Source organism: Dipodomys merriami, unplaced genomic scaffold, assembly GCF_024711535.1.
Source record: "Dipodomys merriami isolate MVZ:Mamm:240054 unplaced genomic scaffold, mDipMer1.0.p SCAF_26, whole genome shotgun sequence".
NCBI classification, from domain to species: Eukaryota; Metazoa; Chordata; class Mammalia; order Rodentia; family Heteromyidae; genus Dipodomys; species Dipodomys merriami.
Window position 1 is genome coordinate 11,938,560 of NW_027204048.1, and position 20,563 is coordinate 11,959,122.

Genomic DNA, 20,563 nt, shown 5'->3' on the forward strand with positions numbered 1-20,563 from the left:
TATGTGTGATCCTAGGGCTTGAATTCAGGGCCTAGGCACTGTTCCTGAGCTTTTTATGCTCAAGGATAGTGCTCTACTCAAGCCACAGCTCCACTTCTGGCCTTTTGTGGTTAATTGGACATAAGAGTCTCACAGATGTTCTTGCACAGGCTTTGAACTGTGACCCTCAGATCTCAGCTTTCTGAATAGCGAGAATTATAGGCATGGACCAGTGGTGCCCAGTTTGATGGAGAAGAAGTTGAGGACCAAAGGTAGAGCTAACAATTCATCTCAGTTTGCCTGATCCTATCTTGGTCTCAAAATGCATCATGGGCACCTAAAAAGTCATTTTTAACTACAAGTGACATTTTATGCATGGTTCATTGTATGGATCATGACTTTTCTCTAGAATTCAAGGTGGAAATGTGAATTAAGTAGGATGAGAGTGCTCAGAGATCCTTATGGTGAGGACTGATATGCTTAATGTAAATATGGAATAGATACCTAGATTTCTAGGAGATTCATGTTGTAACACCATCCATTTATAAGTAAAAACATTAAGATATTAATGTTTTAGCTTTGGTATTTTGATACAAAATATATGCTTTATCATAAAGCCAAAATATACATCTTGGGGACCTCTTTAGTTCTGGCAAAGCAAGATAATTGGTTATGCCCAACTAAAAACAATGTCTATGAATTTTCTGTGGCTTTCTTTCATCTTACACTTGGTAAAATCTACAATTAATACAGATAACCTCAAGTAAATATTGCATAAGTAACAGTTACATTAAAACTACTTGAACACCCAAATATCACTTTCGTGTGATTGTGTGTGCCAGTCCTGTAGCTTGAACTCTGCCTGTCTGCTGTCCCAGAGTTTTTGTGTGGAAAGCTAGTGTTCTATCACTTTCAGCCACAGCTCTACTTCTGGCTTTTGCTCCACAGACTGGCTTTGAACTGTGATCTTCAGATCTCAGCTTCCTGAGTAGCTAGGATTACAGACACAAGCTACCAGCACCTGGCTTTAAATATTACATTTTTACTGTGGAAATTAAAAGTTCAAAGTCAACCCAAAGCAAAAATGGATTATAACAATGATTGTTCTTTTCAGTCCTTTAAATCACCCAGAGAATACAATAAACCTACTACCAAATTTATGATTTCCTAAGGTTATGGAAATTAGAGTTATGGATATTAAAATTAAAGATCTAATTAGCTAAATAAGAAGACAAACAGAAAATCTTGGCACAGTGTTCTCAAATTACTTCCATTACTAGTCAGGTCGGGTTATCAACTGATTGCCTTTTTTTTTCTTTAGGTAGGTTAAATGCCAGTAATCTTCATATTTGTGAGCATAAGTGTTTGCTGTTGACTTTTGAGAGGCTGCACCATCTGGGACCGGCATGGGGTTGAGTTTTAATCTAGCAGGTGGTCAGCGATGCACGTGACATAACTTGCTACGTCTCCATCTTCCCAAATAGGAAAGACAAGCTCGCTCTGCCCACTTCAATGTTAGCCTCTGGAAATAGGTCAGTCTGACTATCAGAGTCTTAAGGCAGGAAGAGATTAGACAAGGCTAAGCGGCTTCTTAAAGTAATTTATGCTGCTTACTAGGCAACATTATTACCAGAACACCTTGCTCCAGAGGTTATATAAAACAGCCAAGCAGCAAAACTCTGTTTGCTGAGCTATGAAGGAAACATTTGGGCTTCCTTACACTTCCCCCTGAAATGATTTTCTTTTGGTTATTTCAGATCAAAATAAGGCAATTGCAAAATCAAACATGAACCTGCCTTAAGTCAGGCTGGAGGCAAAGAGTGTTTTTTGTTTTGCCGATCCTGTGGCTTGAACTCAGGGCCTGGATGCTGTCCTTGAGCCTCTTTGTGCTCAAGGCTAGCTCTCGACCACTTGACCCACAGTGCCATTTATGGTTTTCTGATGAGTAAATGGAGTTAAAAGTCTTTCAAACCTGGCTTTGAACCATGATCCTCAGATCTCAGCCTCCTGAGTAACTAGAATTACAGGCCTGAGGCACCAGCACCTGACTCGGAGTCGTTTTCTTTTCAAGAAGGAAAGTGGTGCTTGTACCCAGTTCCTGCAGAAGGGGCTTCAACTGCTAAGTTTAGGGTAGTTGACCAATCAATGCTTAATCTGACACTATCTTTCACTTTTATACATAACTCTTGGCACCTCCCAGAGGACAGAATGGGGCTGCATTCCTGCAAAATCCACAGTGCAAGGCCCAGTGAACCTTCCCTCCTTCCCTCCTCAAGGCCAAAGGTTCTGACCCTCCAAGGGTTGGCATTTCCTGTCTTGCTGGCTATTGCAAATGGTGGGGGACTTACTGTATGCAGTCAGCACATTTGGTTTTGTAGTAGTAGTATTGGGGATTGAACTCGGGGCCTTACACTTGCTCTACCACTTGAGCCATGCCACTCAATAGCTTAATAAGTAGCTTAAGCTTAAGCATAAGTCATTTTCTGTATGAGTTACTTTCAAGGCAGGGTCTCACTTTTTGCCCAGGCTGGTCTGGGCTACCATCCTCCTACTAATACTTCCTCATGTTGCTAGGGATGACAATGTATCCCTCTTTGTGTAGTCCTTACAATTCCTTCCATAGTTGGCATAACAAACATGTGCCACCAGGTATAAGTCAGTGGTTGGAAAAGAATCTCACAAGCTTTTATGCACATATGGGTCTTGAACCATCATCCTCTAATCTCTCTCCCAAGAACCTAGGATTGCATGATATTCTTACTGGGTGCTGCTGGCTCACACTACAATCCTAGCTGCTCAAGAGGCTGAGATCTGAGGATCATGGCTCAAAGCCAGCCTGGGTAGGAAAGCCTGATAGATTCTTCAATTACTTACTTACTTACACACACACACACACACACACACACACACAAATCTGGAAGTGGAGGTATGGCTCAAGTGGTAGAGCATCAGCCTTGAGGAAAAAAAGCTAAGCTACAGTGCTCAGGCCTTGAGTTCTATAAAGCCCTAGTACTGGCAGGCAGGCAAACATGCACACAAACACGCTTGCTCATGCGTGTGCACACATGCACATGCACATGCATGCACACACAAACACACACGCACACACACACACACACATACAGATTTTAATAGATGCTCAAGACCTCAACAGAAGTAGCTACTCTAATAGTGAGATGCTGGGGTTGCCTAGCAGAAGAGGAAACTTGGTAACCCAGCTGACTTTCTGTCTGTCTGTCTGTCAGAGCACATCAGCTGGGACAATGAGGAATTTCATTGGCTTAAGGAATTCTACACTTCGTGAAGTTTCTCAACTCATAAGTAGGGCTGATCATAAAGACTCACGAGGAAGCATTTTCACTGTACTTCATATAGTACTGAAATAACTTACACCTAATCATTGGCATTCACTTCTGGGAAGAATGAATGATCCCTATTTCTTAATGTGGTCCTTGGAAACTTGTTAGGAAAACACATTCTTGGGCCCCAGCTCAGAGGTACTGAGCCAGAAACTTCGGGAATAGGGTCCAGCCAGCAGTGTTAAGAAGCCTTCTAGGTAATTCTAATATAATGGCTAATTTTGTGAGCTATTGATTGAGAATGTAAATGGCTCCCAGATGAGAAAATTATGAAAGAGTTTTTATGTATGCCTTGTGCGTACCCCAGACTATCTAGACAGGAACAATAGATACTTTGATAGCATCCATTTTCAATCATAGGCTTAGGCAAATCCTTGTGGGATTATCCTCACACTGTCCTGCTCCATACCTTTTTACTGGCTGGCCTTGGAGCTGCCATTGAACTTGGAACATCGTTATTGCCAGAACCATAGTAAGACATCCGGCTGCAGTTGCGATCAGACATCTGAAACACATAAACCACAACCCTACAGTCACACTGGAAAAGGGGCACACTGGAAAAGTCAGCCAACTACCTGGAAATGCCAACCTCAGAATACACTGCTTATGGATTTCTTACTTTTTTTTTTTTCTGGTTACAGAGGTAAAATAATCATCACATATAAATATAGAACAAAACAGAGCAAATTCACATTTATTTTTGATTGCTCCTAAGATAATCATGATTAATAGTTTGGAGTGTGTCAGCCTATAAAAGTAGTTACAAATTGGACACCAACTAGTCTCCTCAATAGTCTGTCTCTGACTTTATTGGGAGAGAATGAAAAGAAAAAAATGTGGGAACAGTGTCTCCTGGAGGCTGAATGTGGTACCACATCCAATCTCCTAAAGTAACAAATTGTCAAAAATTCCTTCAGAAACGAAGATCATGCCCTTTTGTTTTGGCTGGACAAAATCATCTACCCTTGCTACAAAACAATTAGAAGAGTGCTAGGTCAGTCTACACAACTCCCCTGATTTTCATATCATGCTTTCCCAGAGATGATTAACTATGTATGTAATTAAGAATCACTAATAGACTTATTAAAGGGAAACTATAAAGATCAGGGCTGTCAATTCTAGCCACAGGTCACTTTCCTGAGCAATCAGAAAATGGTATCACTCAAGGGGCCTTAAACAGGAGTAGGAAGCATGGGAGCTGTTTAGAGCCAGCTCCAGCTCTTGGGGGCGGGGGAGGGCTCACTTAGAGCACCATCAGTTTCTGTGCTATGAATATTTCCACCATGGACGATTTCAACTTGTCACTGTGATGTCTTGAAAAATAAAAGCCAGAAGAGTTTCAGAGTAGCTGACTATTATATGTATACAATAGCCTTAAGAACATAGAAAAAAATGTTAATGCAGTAAAAAAGGCATGCACCAGTGGCTCATGCCTGTAAGCCTAGCTACTCAGGAATCTGAGATCTGAGGATAATGGTTCGAAGCCAGACCAAGCAGTAAAGTCTTAGGATTCTTATTTCCAACTAACCTTCCCAAAACTGGAAATGTAGCTGTGGCTCTCATGTTAGAGCTCTAACTTTGAGCAAAACAAGCTAAGGGACAGCACCCAGGCCCTGAGCTCAAGCCCCAATACTGGCAGCAAAAACAAGAAAACAAAAGAAGTAAAACAATTAGAAAGGTATGAGATACAAATGTTATTTTTAAAAATAAACCTTTAATTTTGGATTTTTTGGGTGCTAGGATAAGACTGAATATAGAAGGCAGATATTACAAACAAAAAAAAAAGACTTAAAAAAAAACTTGTCTTGCCATCAGAAAAAATTAAAGTGATTTTCTTTTTACTCCATTGCAAACAAAACTCATGGTATTCATTGACTCCAAGTGGGTAAACCAGCTCTGTTCTCAAACTCTCCTAGTTGCATTCACTAGTTCTGAGCAGATCCTGAAGTAGGAGTTTTACACCTTCAGAATTGTTTCCAGTGGGTTCAAAAGAAAAGATGGTTGATCATGCCTCTCAACATTAAGCCTCCAACCAATGCAATGGACAACAGCAGTAGTTGCTCCGTGTGGTTTCTTCAAGTTCCAATTGTAAAATGAGAAGGACGTTGCAAAGCTTCACGTTAGCTGGAAGTTCTACAACTCACACTATTGTATTAAATTTCCCAAAACAGTTACATTAAAAAAAAACTGTTTTGAGCATTGATGTTCAGATATCCTAAACATCCCGATTTGACTACCATGTCTTGGATATCTGCATTAAAACATCACACGGGAACCCTAGAAACACAATCATTATGTGTCAATGGAATACACCACAAGTATTTGTGGAAGCCCCACCTTTGAAGACATGATGTTTTTGACTTCCTCGTCCGCAGCACAGTGGGTGCCCGCCAGGTCTGGGTTACTACTGCTCATCACCCTGGCCTGCAGCAGCTTTGAGTTCACAGCTGCGGCGGATGTCCGTCCGTACGTGTGGTAGCGAGGGTCAGAGAGAGATGTGGGTCCACCTGCATGACATGCGACAGACAGAGACGTGTCCACAGACAGAAAGGATCAGAGTCACTTAGAGATTATGAGAAAGACCTGAACAGGGAGAGTGGGCTGTGGACTGAGACCCGATCAGACTAAGCCTTGCATGAGAACATCATTATTACAGCTTTCTGGAGACACAGTTAATGTTTTAGAAGGGAGGTAAATGGCACCAGGCACTAGATGAGCTGTGGAAAGTGGAGACCCAGCCTGGGCATCACCCTGTCCCTGTCCCTGGGGACTCAGGCCCCAGGAAAGCCACAACTTCTGAGTTCTCCACAAAAGCTACACATGTGAACTCTGTTTTTCATTGCTCAAAAGTCAAATGGGTTGTAACCTTGCAGGTCATGAAGCAAAGTCACAGGAAACTCCAGAGGTACTTGAGTCTTAGGATAAATAAACCAAGTCTGTCTACTAGTATCACAGATTTGTAAAAGTCCACTGAAATGACTGTTGGACGTGACAGAGATTGCATACTAGTTAAGTCCCATTTTTCGGGGCGCAGTTCTGTGAGCTCTGTCAGTGCCAGTTTTTCATGCCACACCGCCCAGAGGTGCTGGCTATGATTATCTACATATGTAATCAAGAAGAATCATTCATAGCTGATTATTATCATTTCAGAAGTTTACTTTGTGGGAAATGGGAAAAGGGATTTTTTTTAAATGAAGAGTTTATGCAAATGCAGTAATGGTACTTACTAGACACTACGCCGAAAATGAACTTGTAGTGTGGGGATGAGAATAAAAAACTGGGAGAACATGAGGGAAGGGGTGACAATGACCAAAAAGAAATGTAGCCAGGTGCTGGTGGCTCACTCCTGTAGTCCCCTAGCTACTCAGGAGGCTGAGATTGGAGGATCATGGTCTGAAACCAGCCCAGGCAGGAAAGTCTAGGAGACTCTTACTTCCAATTAACCACCCAGAAAACAAACTAATGCTGTGGCTCAAAGCAGTAGAGTGCTAGCCTTGAGCAGAAGAGCCTGAGGACAGTGCCTAGGACCCGAGTTCAAGGCCCATCACCGCCACCACCACCAACAACAAAAAGAAATGTACTCTATCTGACTTATGTAACTGTACATCACCTTCATAATAACAATTAAAGAAGTTTAAAGAAAGGAAAGTTTAGAGACCATTGCTACCACTACCACCATGTATAGCTGTGATTTTCCTCATCATTATTGCCCTAGAATCTAGACACTAGTCAACACTTATTAATTATTTAAAGAAGGATCATAAATGATTGGGTAAGCAGACACAAGAGGGAGGAAAACAGGGAGGAAGAAAGATCTAGAAAGAAAGTTCATTTTGGCACTTCGGTCTTATATTCTGAGAAGCAAAACTGAACTTTCGGACATGGTGTGTTACTTTGAACTACATGGCGATGGGGTGAAGTGGGGTACCCTTGCCCCCTCTCCCCTTGAGCAGCCCTACCTGACTTGGAGACATCCCTGTGCAGCTCAGGCAGACGGAAGACGTAGTACACGTAGGCCGCCAGCAGACAGTTCCTCCCGTGCTGGTCCTTGCTCAGGTCCTTGCTGTTGTGCAGGCTGTTGGCAATGGCCACCACAGACTCGAAGGCGAACTGGGAGAAGTTGGCTGAAGAACCGAGAGGTACATGAACCTGAGGGGATCGCTCTCCAGGCTGGCGATCGTGAATCCTGACAGTTGATCATCACCTGAACTAAGCTGGCTCGCCTGAGGATGGGAGCCCCCTGAGCAGAGGAGCTTGAGTTCGCTCCAGCCATCTTGGCTCTGCTGACTATAGACATGTCCACATCCTCTCCTTTTATCTACTGCCTCCTTGTGGGCAGGAGGGTTCTTTACAATCAAGACATGTCCAGACATCTCTCTGGAGTTATAAATTGGGGTCTGTAGGCCAGTGTTATCAGCATCCATGGGAATCTGTCTGACATGTAACTGGGAACCCACAGCTTCCGAATCTGCAACCCCAAGAAGATTCCCGTGAGCTTTACAAGGCTGGTGGCTCACATCTGTAATCCTAGCTACTCAGGATGCCGCGATATGAGGATTGAGGCTTGAAGCCAGCCTAGGCAGAAAAGTCCAAGAGACTCTTATCTCTGATTAACTAGCAAAAAGCTGGAAGCGGAGGTATGGCTTAAGTGGTAGATCACCAGCCTTGAGCAAAAGCCAAGTGAGAGTATAAGGCCCTAAGTTCCAGGCCCAGTACCAAGATGACAACAAAATGAAACAAAACAGAAGATTTTTTGACAGCACACAATGATTAGAAATGAGCTGTTGCACTGTACAGACTTTTTTTTTTCTTTTTTGGTGCTAGTCCTGGGGCTTCAACTCAGGGCCTGGGTACTGTCCCTGAGCTCTTTTGCTCAAGGCTAAGTATTCTAGCCTGTGACACTGTGTCATTGTGAGCAACACTGTGATTCACAGTGTCACTTCAGTTTTCTGGTGGTTCATTGGAGATAAAAGTCTCATGTATGGATTTTCCTGTCTGGGGTTGGCTTCAAACTGTGATCCTCAGATCTCAGCCTCTTGCATAGCTAGGATTACAGGCATGAGCCACCAGAGCCCAGTTGTAAGATTCTATTTCAACTAACAAGCCAGGTGTGGTGGTGTACAGTTGCAATCTCCAGTACACAAGAGGCATAGAGGCTGGTCCAGGGCTGAAATACCAGACCTTACCCATCAAATAACTAAAACCAAAGGGGACTGGAGACGTGGCTCAAGTGATAAAGTGGTAGAATGCCTGGCTAGCAAGCACAAGGTCCTGAGTGTAAGCCTCAGTACCACCAAAAATAAATAAGAAAGCCAATAAAAGAGAAAGAAAACCACTCTGTTGGCCAAGAAAACAAATATGTCTTAGAGGCAAATTAAAGCTATCAATTATCAGTAGTAATTAGTATGTAAGTATATTTGACATACTGCCTATAATCATTCAACGAAGGTGATCAAAACAACAACATTAAGAACTCTATTTTATTGTTCTCTTTCTTTCTTCCTTTTTAAATATTCAGTCTCAACAAACCACAGATTCTGCATCTCTTGAACTCACACTATTAGTGAAAAGGAGGCCGGGTATGTACCTCGGTGGAACCCTTGCCTAGCATGCACAAGTCCTCGAGTTTGACCCCCAGAGCCACAAAAGAACAAATAAACAAAACTATCAGAAGAAGCTGGGTACTGGTGGCTCACGCCTATAAATCATCCCAGCTACTCAGGAGGCTGAGATCTGAGGATCATGATTCTAGGCCAGCCAGGGCAGGAAAGTCCATGAATGAGGCTCTGATCTTCCAATGAACCAACAAAAAGCCGTAAGTGGAGCTGTGGCTCAAGTGGTAGAGCACTAGCCTTGAACAGAAAAACTCAGGGACAGAGTCCAAGCCTTGAGTCCAAGCCTCAGGACTGGCACCACAAAAAGAAAAATATATCAGTTCAAAGGAAGATCACATTGCCTCCCATATCACTGAGCGGAGTCCTCCCTCCAGGTCCTCCCTGTCCCCCAGCCTGGCCTTCCTCCCAGCTCTGCACGGCCCTACCTGTCTGGCCAGCAATGACCATGGGCTGCACGGATAGCTGGAAGAGCTTGTCCAGAACCAGGTGTAGGAAGAGCACCAGCGGCTCCAGGCGGGAGGAATTCAGCCAGATGATGCTGAGCTTGAGCTCATGCTCCAGCGTGCTCTCACTGATCTTCTGGTCCAGCACTCGGATGGGGAAGGTCATCTGACTCTCCAGGGAGTGGCAGAGGATGAAGAACTTCTCCAGGTGGTTGTCCTGAGAAGGCAGAAGAGCATCATGGGAGCTGATCCTGTCAGTGTTTACCCAAGGACGTATAAACACCAGGCTTCAGCGAGGTACGTGAGCAACTTCCCAGCCCATGTTTCAGATCACAGGTTCTAAATCACACCCACTGCCTTGTTACCAAGGCAACAAACTGCTCTGTACACAAAATAGCACCTCTCAATAATTACTACCCAACGAAAATCCTGATTTAGCCACCAACACGAACCCCAATAGGCTTACAAGACTATTTACAAAGAGCCAAAGGTTAATTTGCTGTTGTTGTTTTATCCCCAATGATCTTGTTAGTGTGTTTTGCTGCTCCTGGGGCTTGAACTCAGGGCCTGGGTGCTGTCCTTGAGCCTCTTTGTGTCTAAGGCTAGCACTCTACCAATTGAGCACCACTTCTGGCTTTTTCTGAGTAGTTTATTGGAGATAAGAGTCTCACGGACTTTCCTGCTCAGGCTGGTTTCACCCCATGATCCTCAGATCTCAGCCTCCTGAGTAGCTAGGATTATAGGCACAAGCCACCAGCACCTGGCTTCATTGATCTTTCTTCATTGCTCTGGGGCCGTTTCTCAACTGCCCTTCTCCTCATTATTAGCCTGCTGGGTCCACTTTGGTTTGCTATTGTGCTCTTACCTGGGTGTGAACAGAAGAGACAGCTTGTACTTCAATATTAAATACCCCCTTATGACCTTCGGCCCACTTAATAGGGAAATTCTGCAACGGGACTTTCTGTGGTAAAGAAGAAAAAAATAAATACAAAGGTTAGCAATCCAATCCCTTCTTCTGAATTTGAGTCACATCAGGGTCCCACAGATAAAACTCTTCCCCACCCCCAACTCTAACGCGACAGCATCAGGAGCCTTGGGTTCAAGTTCAGTTCTCTGCAATGAACTTGTTATTTTGCTTGGACAAGTCAATCTTCCTTGTTGGGCTTTAGTGTTCTCAGGTTCCACTGTTCCCAGCAGAGAGCTGAAATAGGTAATCTGTCTCTGAGCTCCCAGGAATCAAAATAAAGTCATTTCCCATGAATCACAATCATTGGGATCAAGAGTAAAATATCTACACATGAAACTCCAATGCATTTGAATACCGGTTATTGCCTCCCCTTTTAACAGTATTTCCAAGTAGCAGTCCTGCTTGGCCTTTGCTTCTTCAGTAAATGAGTTATATATGCTTCCTTTATGCCATGTACCTATCAATGCCTTTGTAAGCCCAACGGACAGCTTCTGGGCCTTAAAGTCCCCTTGGAAACAATTCCTTTAGACATACCCCGAGGTGTTGAGCATGAAGGGCCCAGCCTGGGTTTTGTGTCTCTTACATTCTTTTCTTTTCTTTTTGAGGATGGTACTGGAGTCTGTTGAACTCAGGGCCTCACACTGGCTAGATTGGTGCTTTTACTACTGACTCATGCCACCAGCCCTACTTTTTGCTGGTTATTTTGCAGATAGAATCTGGCAAACTTATCTTCCTGGGCTGACTCTGAACCTCCATTCTCAGATCTCAAAGCCTCCTGAGTAAGCTGGGATTACAGGTGTGAGCCTCCAGCACCCAGCTTGTCACTCATTTGAATGGAAGAAAGCAGGTTGTGTTTGCAAAGGCAGAATGTGTGCATGGGAGACCAAGGCCTGCAGAACTAGCTAGGGTGAGCCAAACCGGATCCAGGGTAGGCTCCGGCCCCTAGACAAGTTCTGTTGGGTCCATAGTGTGTTGGAAACTTGTAAAATTAGTTGCTAGCATTCCAAAGTCAGACACGCTCATACGTTGCTCATTTCTTTTGAGAAGTAGAAGCTCCTATACCATCAGCCCTGGACCCCCACCTGGTCCCCACCTGCAGAGCAGAGCAACAGCCAGGATGTTGGGAAGAATGGAGAAGCCCCAGCGCGAAGAAATTCTTCCAGGGTCAGTTCACCTACAGTGTTTAGCAGCCTCCTGAGGACACTAGAATGGGAACCCTCCATATACATTTTCAGCTAGCTGTGTAGTAACCACATTAAAAAAAATAGGGCTGGGAAGGTGGCTCAGTGGTAGAGCGCTTGCCTTCCATGCATAAGGCCCTGGGTTCTGATTCCTCAGCATCACATAAGCAAAAAGAAAAAAGCCGGAAGTGGCACTGTGGCTCAAGTGGTAGAGCGCTAGCCTTGAGCTGAAGAGCTGAGGGACAGTGCCCAGGCCCAGAGTTCAGGCCCCACGACCGGATCCCCCCCCCAAAAAAAAGTAACCAAAGATGAGGGACAAGGCCCAGGCCCTATGTTCAAGCCCCAGTACTGGCACACACACAAAAAGATAATAAAGAGGAGAATGTAAAAAATAATTTTGATGATATATTTCATTTAACTCAATAGAGTCAATATTTTCTATCAACATGTCATCAGTATCAAAATTATTGACATATTTCACATTGTTTCCAATACTGACTTTTTAAGATCCAGTGCCTATTTTACTTTAACTGATTCATTCTACAGTACTGAGTTTCAACTCAGGGCTTGGTGTTTGCTAGGCAAGTGCTTTACTACTTGGTCCTTGCTCCAGCCCACAGGACCTTGTTTCTACTGGCTCACTTCTGGGTATAAACCAGCCCCGACTTCAGACTTGTGTCTGTCCAGCAGAGAGGCTGCAAGGTGCCTACTGAGAACTTGAAATGCCCGTGGTATTGTGACGATGAAAAGCAGTCTGGATTTTCAAGCCACGTACTAAAATACGACATGATCTGATTTGCTTCAAAGAAGTACTTCATGGATGTAAACCTCCACAGGGGCCGAGAAGCATGGAAAAGCAAGTCCGAGGGCCAAAGGAAGGGACCCACAGGGCTGTGTTCAGATGGGCTCTGCCACTGTGAATGGCATAGGCCAAAGAGGATCCACCAGAAATAGGAAGGGGAGGGGCTTTGCCAAGGGCATCTTTGAGAATAAAAGCTCCAGTTTCCATCTAGGTGGTGACCCCTGAGTCACAGAAGAAACCACTAGATGCTGGCCTGAAAGTATTTTAGAAGGGCCCTTTACTTGCCTCCTCTTCTATTTTGTTGAACTCAGGGCTGGGTGCTATCCCAGATCTTTTGTGCTCAAGCCCAGCGCTCTACTATTTTGAGCCATACACAGCTCAAGGTCTTTCCTGACCTGGCTGGCTTTGAACTGAGATCCTCAGATCTCAGCCTCCTGAGTAGCTAGGATTACAGGCGTGAGCCACCAGCGCCCAACTTTGCCTCCTCTTCTATAAGCCATCAGATGCAAGGTTCACGTACATTCTGCTTGGGATGAGGTTTCTTTCTCAGTCAAGTTTGTCTCCCTTTCTATCAGAACAGCAGGTGCTGGGAGGCGACCACAGAGGATGCGGCAGTGAGCACCCTTGGTCCCATGAAAGGAATGGTAAAGGTGACCTAGGACCAATGCTGAAAGGTAAAAGTGCTGCGGGCCGGCCTGCCACTCACCTCGGCGGAGTGCATGGAGTAGTTGGGTGGCAGCTTTTCCAGGGCGACTGGGAGACAGTAGGATCCCGTTTGAAGCCGCTCGTTCAAGAGGATTGGCAACCACTGAGACAGATGATGTGAAGAAAAATAGTATTTATCGCAACATATAATTCTGGCAATTTCTCCAGTTCACAACCATCAAATGTAACTAACCAGGGATGAGCTATTCCGTTGGTCTGTTTTTGGCAGGCCTAGCCATCCAGTTCTTTGCATTTTAAATTCTCTTTGAGTTCCTAAGATGGTAATATCAACAACTTACTGACTTCAGAGTCAAAAATAATAGCAAGTTTCCCTTTACAGCCAATGTCTGTGTGTGTTAGAACATCAATGTTCATTTTACCTTTGAAGTTTTTGAACAAATCACTTTTTTTTTTTTTTTTTTTTGCTGGGTACTGGTGGCTTACACCTGTAATCCTAGCTACTCAAGAAGCTGAGATCTTGGGGAATCATGGTTCAAAGCTGTGATCCTACCCAGACTTTTCTGGGTAGAAAAGTATGTGAGACTCTCATATCCGGTTAACTATCAAAAAGCCTGAAGTGGAGGTGTGGCTCAAGTAGTAGAGTACCAGCTCTCAGCTAAAACATCAAGCAAGAGCTCAAGGCCCTGACTTTAAGTCCCAGGAAAAATCCTGAAAAAAACTGAATTTTCTTTTTTCTTTTTGGTTGGTCTTGGGGCTTGAACTCTGGGCCTGGGCGCTGTCCCTCAGCTCTTCAGTTCAAGGCTAGTGCTCTACCACGTGAGCCACAGTGCCACTTCTGGTTTTCTGGTGGTTTACTGGAGATAAGAGTCTTTCACACTTTCCCACCTGGGCTGGCTTTGAACCAGGATCCTCAGATCTCAGCTCCCAGGATTACAGGCATGAGCCACCGGCACCCAGCTGGAATTTTTTTAAAAAAAGAAGTAACTTTCCCCCTCTCCCTCCCCCAGAGGGAAAAGTACTAGTTCCTTAAGTGGACCAGATATATTAAATCTGGAAATAACTGTAATGTAAATGAGGATTCTTTCAGCATCTACCACCCCATCTCTTTGCATTTGTGATTTCTTGTTTGTTTGAGAAGTGAAGTCATTTCTGCTTTGGGCTAGCCTCTAGCCTCTGCACATTTTGTTCCATTTTGCTGTCTGCAGGCTCCTAGCCAGTGAACAGGATGGCCCCGTTTGCCTCTTAGGGCCTCTAGCTATAGTGTAATCAGGCAGGTAGACAGCTACTCACTGAATATCCCAGGAGGCTTTCCACTGAGGGGCCCTGCTTCTGCTGACAGCTGATGTGGTAGAAGGTGAACAGGAGGTGGTGACTTCCTGTGAGCTTAGCAGGAAGCTTAATTTTCACTTCCTCATAAAAGTCCGGAGACCTGTTTCAAAAGCATGGATCCACAGTGTTAGCCTGCTGGATGAGTTATAACTCCGCCCAGTAACGCCGCAGACCCTTTGCTCTTGTTTGCCCGCCTGGGGGCTTTTCATTTCACATTATTCTGCTGAGAGCTAACCCAGTTGCTGGCTATCCTTGATTGGTTGCTGACTGTGCCAGGGAAAATGAATTCCCCCTCATAATGGGGGTAAAAAACAATCCACCCATCTGAAGAGGCGATGCAAATCAGCATTCTATTATAACCCCATTTCCAGCTCCCAAGAACAGGGCCCTGGTACGCGGCTATACTCAGGGAGGGACTGGAGAAATCAGGCTGGTGTGGGCAGCCTAAGAGTCTGGTGTGGGTGGATTACCAAGTTCAGGTGGTTTGCTAATAAAGCTTTATATACATTGTCCTGTTCACCAGGCCACATCTGGCCAGTGTGGAAATGAGCGACCTGAATGAACCCAGTTGCCAGGCCGGGATCAAACCCTATTCTCTAACATGGTACAGATTGCTCTCCTCTACCTGTGGAATGTAAATAACTCTATGGCTTCAGGCATGGCTCAATTATGACTTTGTCAGTTCTTTTTCTCTGGTCCACTTAGAGGAGGTCAATTGAGGCAGGTGAGCAGTGAGCTATAGAAATGAGGATCCAGCCAAGGAGAGTTGGGTTTGCTTCTGAACCCCTCTGGTATCTTGGAGCAAGTTAGGAGATTGGGTCCTTTATTGAGCACTATGCAATCTCTTGGTGGTCCCTGTGCAATCCAAAGTTTTAGGAAATTAAAATTATATCACACGTTTGAAGGTATTTTCTTCTTGTAGGCTTAGGTAAGGTGAAAATTACACATTAATAAGGTAGAATTATGGAATGGGCATACCTTTCCCCCTTACCCTTCATTCCTGAATTATAAACCAAGTCCCCTTATCCTTCATTCCTGAATTATAAACCAAGTTGAGAAATAGTCATCCAAGAAGTTTAGGACAAACAGGAGATACTGGGGCCATCTAAACTTACAGTAAGAATGGGGAACTGTACGTACTTGTTGTGGTAGGTGATGGCTGTGTACACTTCCCGCAGAAACTCAGGCCCCGTAGACTTCCCAAAGATGACCTGTTCACCATCACAGAAAACATCAAATTCACAGGGATTCCTGGTCATCTCAAATCACCTGGGCGCCAACAGACACTGGGCACCCAATGAGCTCTGGTCTATTACGAGTCATAGGTTGTACAATTGTCCTTACACACTGGCTATGAAGCATGAACCGAGATTCCAAGTGGCTTGCAGTGGCCACAGGTGACCACAGAAAACCAGTGCTGTCCTCCTTCTGCCTCTCCTCCATTGGGGTCCACAACAGAGCAGTCAGACCCCTTTGCCCTCAGTGAGAGATCTCTGGTGCAGGGCCTCTCCCCTCTCAAGCCTGGCCTCCACCATGTGGGTAAATCAGATCTCCCCTGCTCTGTGCCCATGGGAGCCTACCTTTCCTTGGGTCAGGAGCCAGCCCTAACAGCAGTAGAATCCACTCTTTCTTCCAGCTGCAGTAATACCTGCCCCAGGGCATGATAACTGGCTGGAATTCGTGCACTCCTCTGAGTGAGTACCTTGGTTAGCCACAGGAGCTGTACCTGACGGTCCCAGTGGGTGACTTGCCAGAGGCCAGGCAGTAGGGGGGAGGGCGGAAAGGAGGCTTGGGTCCCTCATATCCCTTTCCAAGCACCCTTCCTTCCAAGCACCTCCCCATGGCCATAAAAGGACACTTGAATCAGATAGATGAGTGAGCACTAGGAGGAAGTTAAAAAAAAAAAAAGTAGCTGGGTGCTGGTGGCTCACACCTGTAATCCTAGCTATTCAGGAGGCTGAGATCTGAGGCTCACAGTTCAAAGCCAGCCCAGGCAGGAAAGACCATGAGACTCTTGTCTCCAATTAACCACAGAAAAGCAGGAAGAGGAGATGTGGTTTAAGAGAGACCAAAAACAAAAAACAAAAACACCCCCCCTCCCCAAATTCCCAACCCCCCACAATAGTAGCTATTTGAGGGACAGAAACACCTGGAGAAAATCCTCTTAGTAGAAAGACCACTTTTTTCTTGGTTTTTTTTCCTGGTGCTAAGGATGGAACTTGGGGCCTCGTGCATGCTAGGCCAAGAGTTTTGCTGCTGCCCACACACCCAGCCCAGTAGAAAAGGGATATTAATGCAGCTCTATGACTTATGGAAAATAATCATAGCTAAAGCACTCAGCTCATCGAAGCAGATTGTTCAAGAGGACAGAGGCTGGCATTTTGGTTTCCTTAGTGAAGACTGGACACTAGGTGTTCAGGGTGAAGCTCCTTTCTCACTATGTGTTGAGCTGGTATGGGCTGCTTTGTGTCTTTTATCAGGAGATATGGCGTGATGCTTGGGCAGGTGTAGGGAAGAAATTCAGCTGACATGGTAGACCATCTCTTTACTCTATGGACTACTACTGCCCAGGGCCTGTGTCGAGACTCTGGAACAGATTTTGGTCTCTAAAATGTCCTCTATTTATCTCCAAGGTTCATAGTTTACTGTAGAATCAGTTGAAAGAGAGAGACTTTGAATTCAGATCACCATCCTTTCTCCATCATTATGTCAGGAGAGATACTGGACCAGGTTAACAGCCCCTGAATGTGTTGACTAGCATTGTCCTTGGATGGAATATTGGATCCTTTGGGCTGGGGTGTGGCTTGGTTGGCAGAGTGCTCTCCAAGGCTGCACAAGGCTCTGGGTATGATTCCCTGGACCAGAGGAGGAGGTGAGGTAAGGCTATTCTGGTCACTGATGAGCTCTGGATGTTGCCTATGTGAATTGATAAGGAACACAGGTTCTTTTGGTTGGAGGCAAATATTAACTCCCTCTTTACCGGCATAGCATGGCTAGGGTCTTCTCCACACATGAACTGGATTTTGATTGTGATGTTCCGGGCTGATGCTAGCTTGTTAGCGAAGTTCAGCCTCTGTGGGTAGACGTAGAGAAGATTTCTGGGAAAAAAAAAAAAAGATAAAGACCAATAATCAAGGTCTAGAACTTAGGTCAGGCATAGTAGTTCATGCGTATAATCCCAGCACTTGAGAGGCTGAGGCAAGGAGGATTTGAAGTTCTAGGCCAATCTGGGTGACCTAAGAGAACCCTATCTCAGAATCAAACAACAACAAAACAAGCAAAACAACAGAAAAAAAGGTCTAGAGTTTAGCTTAACCAAGTTTTCTAATGAATGGTCAGATCTGTGCTCATACATAGACTATTCTAGAGAAGATTTTCCCTTAAGGAATGAGCTATTGTTGGAGAAGTATGAGATAACAATGCATTTCACAAGGTTTCATTGTGGTATTTCTATGCCCACAATGTACCCCAGAAAAGATACCCCTTTATTCCCCTCCCCCATTCTTCAAACAATGGCTTATTGCTAATTGATTGCCATCAAAAACCAAATGCTGGAACTAGAGGCATGGCTCAAGTGGTAGAGCTCCAGCCATGAGTGGAAAAACTCCAGTGAAAACTTGAGGACCTGAGCTCAAGCCCCAGTACAAGAAAAAGAAAAAGAAAAAGTAGTTATTTTCCTTGTGACTCTTGTATGATCTGGCTCTTTTGTAATCTCTCCAACCTTCTCTCTGTGGTTTTCCTACACTGGCTTTTCCTCAAGGCCTAGGACATTTCAACCTTATCCCTAGTTCAGAGCCTTTCAGCCTGCTGCTCCCTGACCCTCTCTGCTCCATCTCCTGCCATTCACATCCCCTGGGCATCTTAAATATTCTCCAGAAGCATGATTGTCATGGCTACATGGCACTCTATATCACGTGTCATAACTTGCACTGGTGTCCAAAAAACAAGCCCTTTGGTTAGTTCTCTGTTTCAGCTAGAAGGTTGTGGCAAATACCACGTCTTGTCCTCTGTGATATCTTTCTGGAAGAATCTTTTCTAACTACTGTACGGCTCAATTTCCTCCTCTCTGTATGAACTGAAAGACACCAGGCTACCTTTCCTTATTGTCTTGCTTCAGGGAATAACGAGCAGGTGAAAGGAGGGGAATACATCACAGGGAAGATGGCAGCAGCCTGTGGCCTTGGATGGTCAGCTTTGCTGGCCTCACCTTTGCCTGCGGCTCCAGCATAGAGAAGGCAGGCCCCAGGCCCCAGGCCCCATGCACGCAGCCCCATTCTGCACAGCACCTCTGGAGGTGCTGCTCAGCCCTGCACCCACCCAGCAGGCCACAGGTGCTCAGAGTTCTGCCCGTGCCAAGTGGAAGGGCCCCAGAGCACACAGCTGAGGGAGACCAGAGAAGACTGAACCCAGCATCCTGCTTTGGAGACCAGCAAATGGACTCTCAACAAAGTGGAATGGCTTAGCCTCGATGCTTTCTTTACCCAAGGACCATCAGACTTCTAACTGTCAAGAATGCTAAGTGATAACGGTTTGGAAAATTTGCCAGGCTCTTCCAATAGATAAAAGCATAGGCAGCAATCCACTGAGCTGAAACCAGATAGAAGTTTATTATGAACAAACTGATGCCCAGGCCTGTGCATTCATCCTGCAGAAGACTTCTCTCTTAGGAGAGTAATCCTAAGAATGACAATATCCAAGGATGCATGAGAAGGTAGTCTGTACTCTACATAGGAAGCCTTTGTTTGGACAAGGGTATATTTTGAGTAGACTCTTAAGTGACAAGAGATTTAGGCATTTAGTATCAACCTATCCTTGCCTGAATGTGGTCAAGAAAGGGATTTCTTCTGTAACACACAGCACAGCAGAGTAAATGCGGCAGTTAGAATCCAACATCCCTGCCAGAGTCTTCAGGGGGTATCTCTTGCTTTCAAACTGTTTAGGAAACTTTGAATCCTTTCCAGTCACCCAGCAGCATGTCCTGAACTTTTATTCTTTCAACCATTCACATTTATTTCTCCAAGCTGGGATGAAACCAGCACTTACACTACACATGCTAGGCAGGTGTTTTACTACTCAGCGCCTCTCTTCCTCCTCTTCTTCCTCCTTTTCTTGTTTATCCTCCTCTCCCACTTTCCATGTGTGTGTGTGTGTGTGTGTGTGTGTGTGTGTGTGTGTGTGTGTGTGTGTGTGTGTGTGTGTGTGTGTGTGTGTGTGTGTGTGTGTGTGTGTGTGTGTGTGTGTGTGTGTGTGTGTGTGTGTGTGTGTGTGTGTGTGTGTGTGTGTGTGTGTGTGTGTGTGTGTGTGTGTGTGTGTGTGTGTGTCTGTGTACTGGGGCTTGATCCCAAGGCCTTGTTTTCTTGCTTGGCTTTTTTTTGCTCAAGGGTAACATTCTGCCACCTGAGCCATACCTCTTTTTTGTTTTTTTCCTGGCGAATTAGATATAAGAGTTTCTCAGACATGTCTGCTTGGGCTGGTTTTGAACCTCCATCCTTAGATCCCAGCTTCCTCAGTAGTTAGGACTATGAGCTGCCAATTCTTGACTACCTTTATTTATTAGCTTTTCTTTTCTTTCTTCTTTTTTCTTTTTGCCAGTCCTAGGGCTTGAACTCAGGAGCTGGGCTAGGTCCTGGAGCTTTTATTTTTTGTTCCAGGCTAGCACTCTACTACTTGAGTCACAGCTCCATTTCCAGCATTTTGGTGGTTAATTAGCGATAATGAGTCTCACACTTTCCTACCTGGGCTGGCTTTTGGATCTCCATTCTCAGATCTCAGCCTCCTAAGTAGCTAGAATTATCAGCATGAGCCACCGGCACCTGACCTACTGCCTTTTGTATCCTGGAGAATAGGCAATGTCAAAGGATTGCCTTTAAAATAACAACTTAAACAAGAATGTGGTGGCCCATGTCTGTAGTCCCAGCTCCTCTGGAGGCTGAGGCAGGAGGATTGCTTGGGCCTAGGAATTCAGGGTCAGTAATATAGCAAGATCTCATCCCAGCAACAACAAAAACTAACAGAAGTCTACAAACGAAAATAGATCCTTGGCCCCTCCCTGCAGTCTAGACGAACGATTCATCAGCCTAATAAAGCACAAGTCTAGATCTGCCTGGATTTCAACATTTCTCCTTTGTTTCTCCCTCATCTACTTCGGCTCCCAATCCCTGGGAACACAGGCCACATCTGTACCTGCCCAGCACGGGGCAAAGAACTGTGGGAAAAACAAAT

The 20,563-nt window shown here is 44.9% G+C and overlaps 1 protein-coding gene across 3 annotated transcripts in view; it reads right to left on the reverse strand.

The window, feature by feature from the left end:
• The window catches only part of Dock8 (dedicator of cytokinesis 8), a 212,812-nt gene that overhangs the window by 60,004 nt on the left and 132,245 nt on the right, over nucleotides 1-20,563 (reverse strand). For all 3 annotated transcript variants that reach the window (XM_070035686.1, XM_070035685.1, XM_070035687.1), the window contains 9 exons: nucleotides 17,322-17,439; nucleotides 15,482-15,552; nucleotides 14,303-14,441; nucleotides 13,053-13,154; nucleotides 10,262-10,357; nucleotides 9,379-9,613; nucleotides 7,298-7,462; nucleotides 5,676-5,845; nucleotides 3,748-3,843 (listed from right to left, as the gene is read on the reverse strand). In XM_070035686.1, the coding sequence (XP_069891787.1) occupies nucleotides 3,748-3,843; nucleotides 5,676-5,845; nucleotides 7,298-7,462; nucleotides 9,379-9,613; nucleotides 10,262-10,357; nucleotides 13,053-13,154; nucleotides 14,303-14,441; nucleotides 15,482-15,552; nucleotides 17,322-17,439 (1,192 nt within the window). The remainder of the gene's footprint in view (nucleotides 1-3,747; nucleotides 3,844-5,675; nucleotides 5,846-7,297; nucleotides 7,463-9,378; nucleotides 9,614-10,261; nucleotides 10,358-13,052; nucleotides 13,155-14,302; nucleotides 14,442-15,481; nucleotides 15,553-17,321; nucleotides 17,440-20,563) is intronic.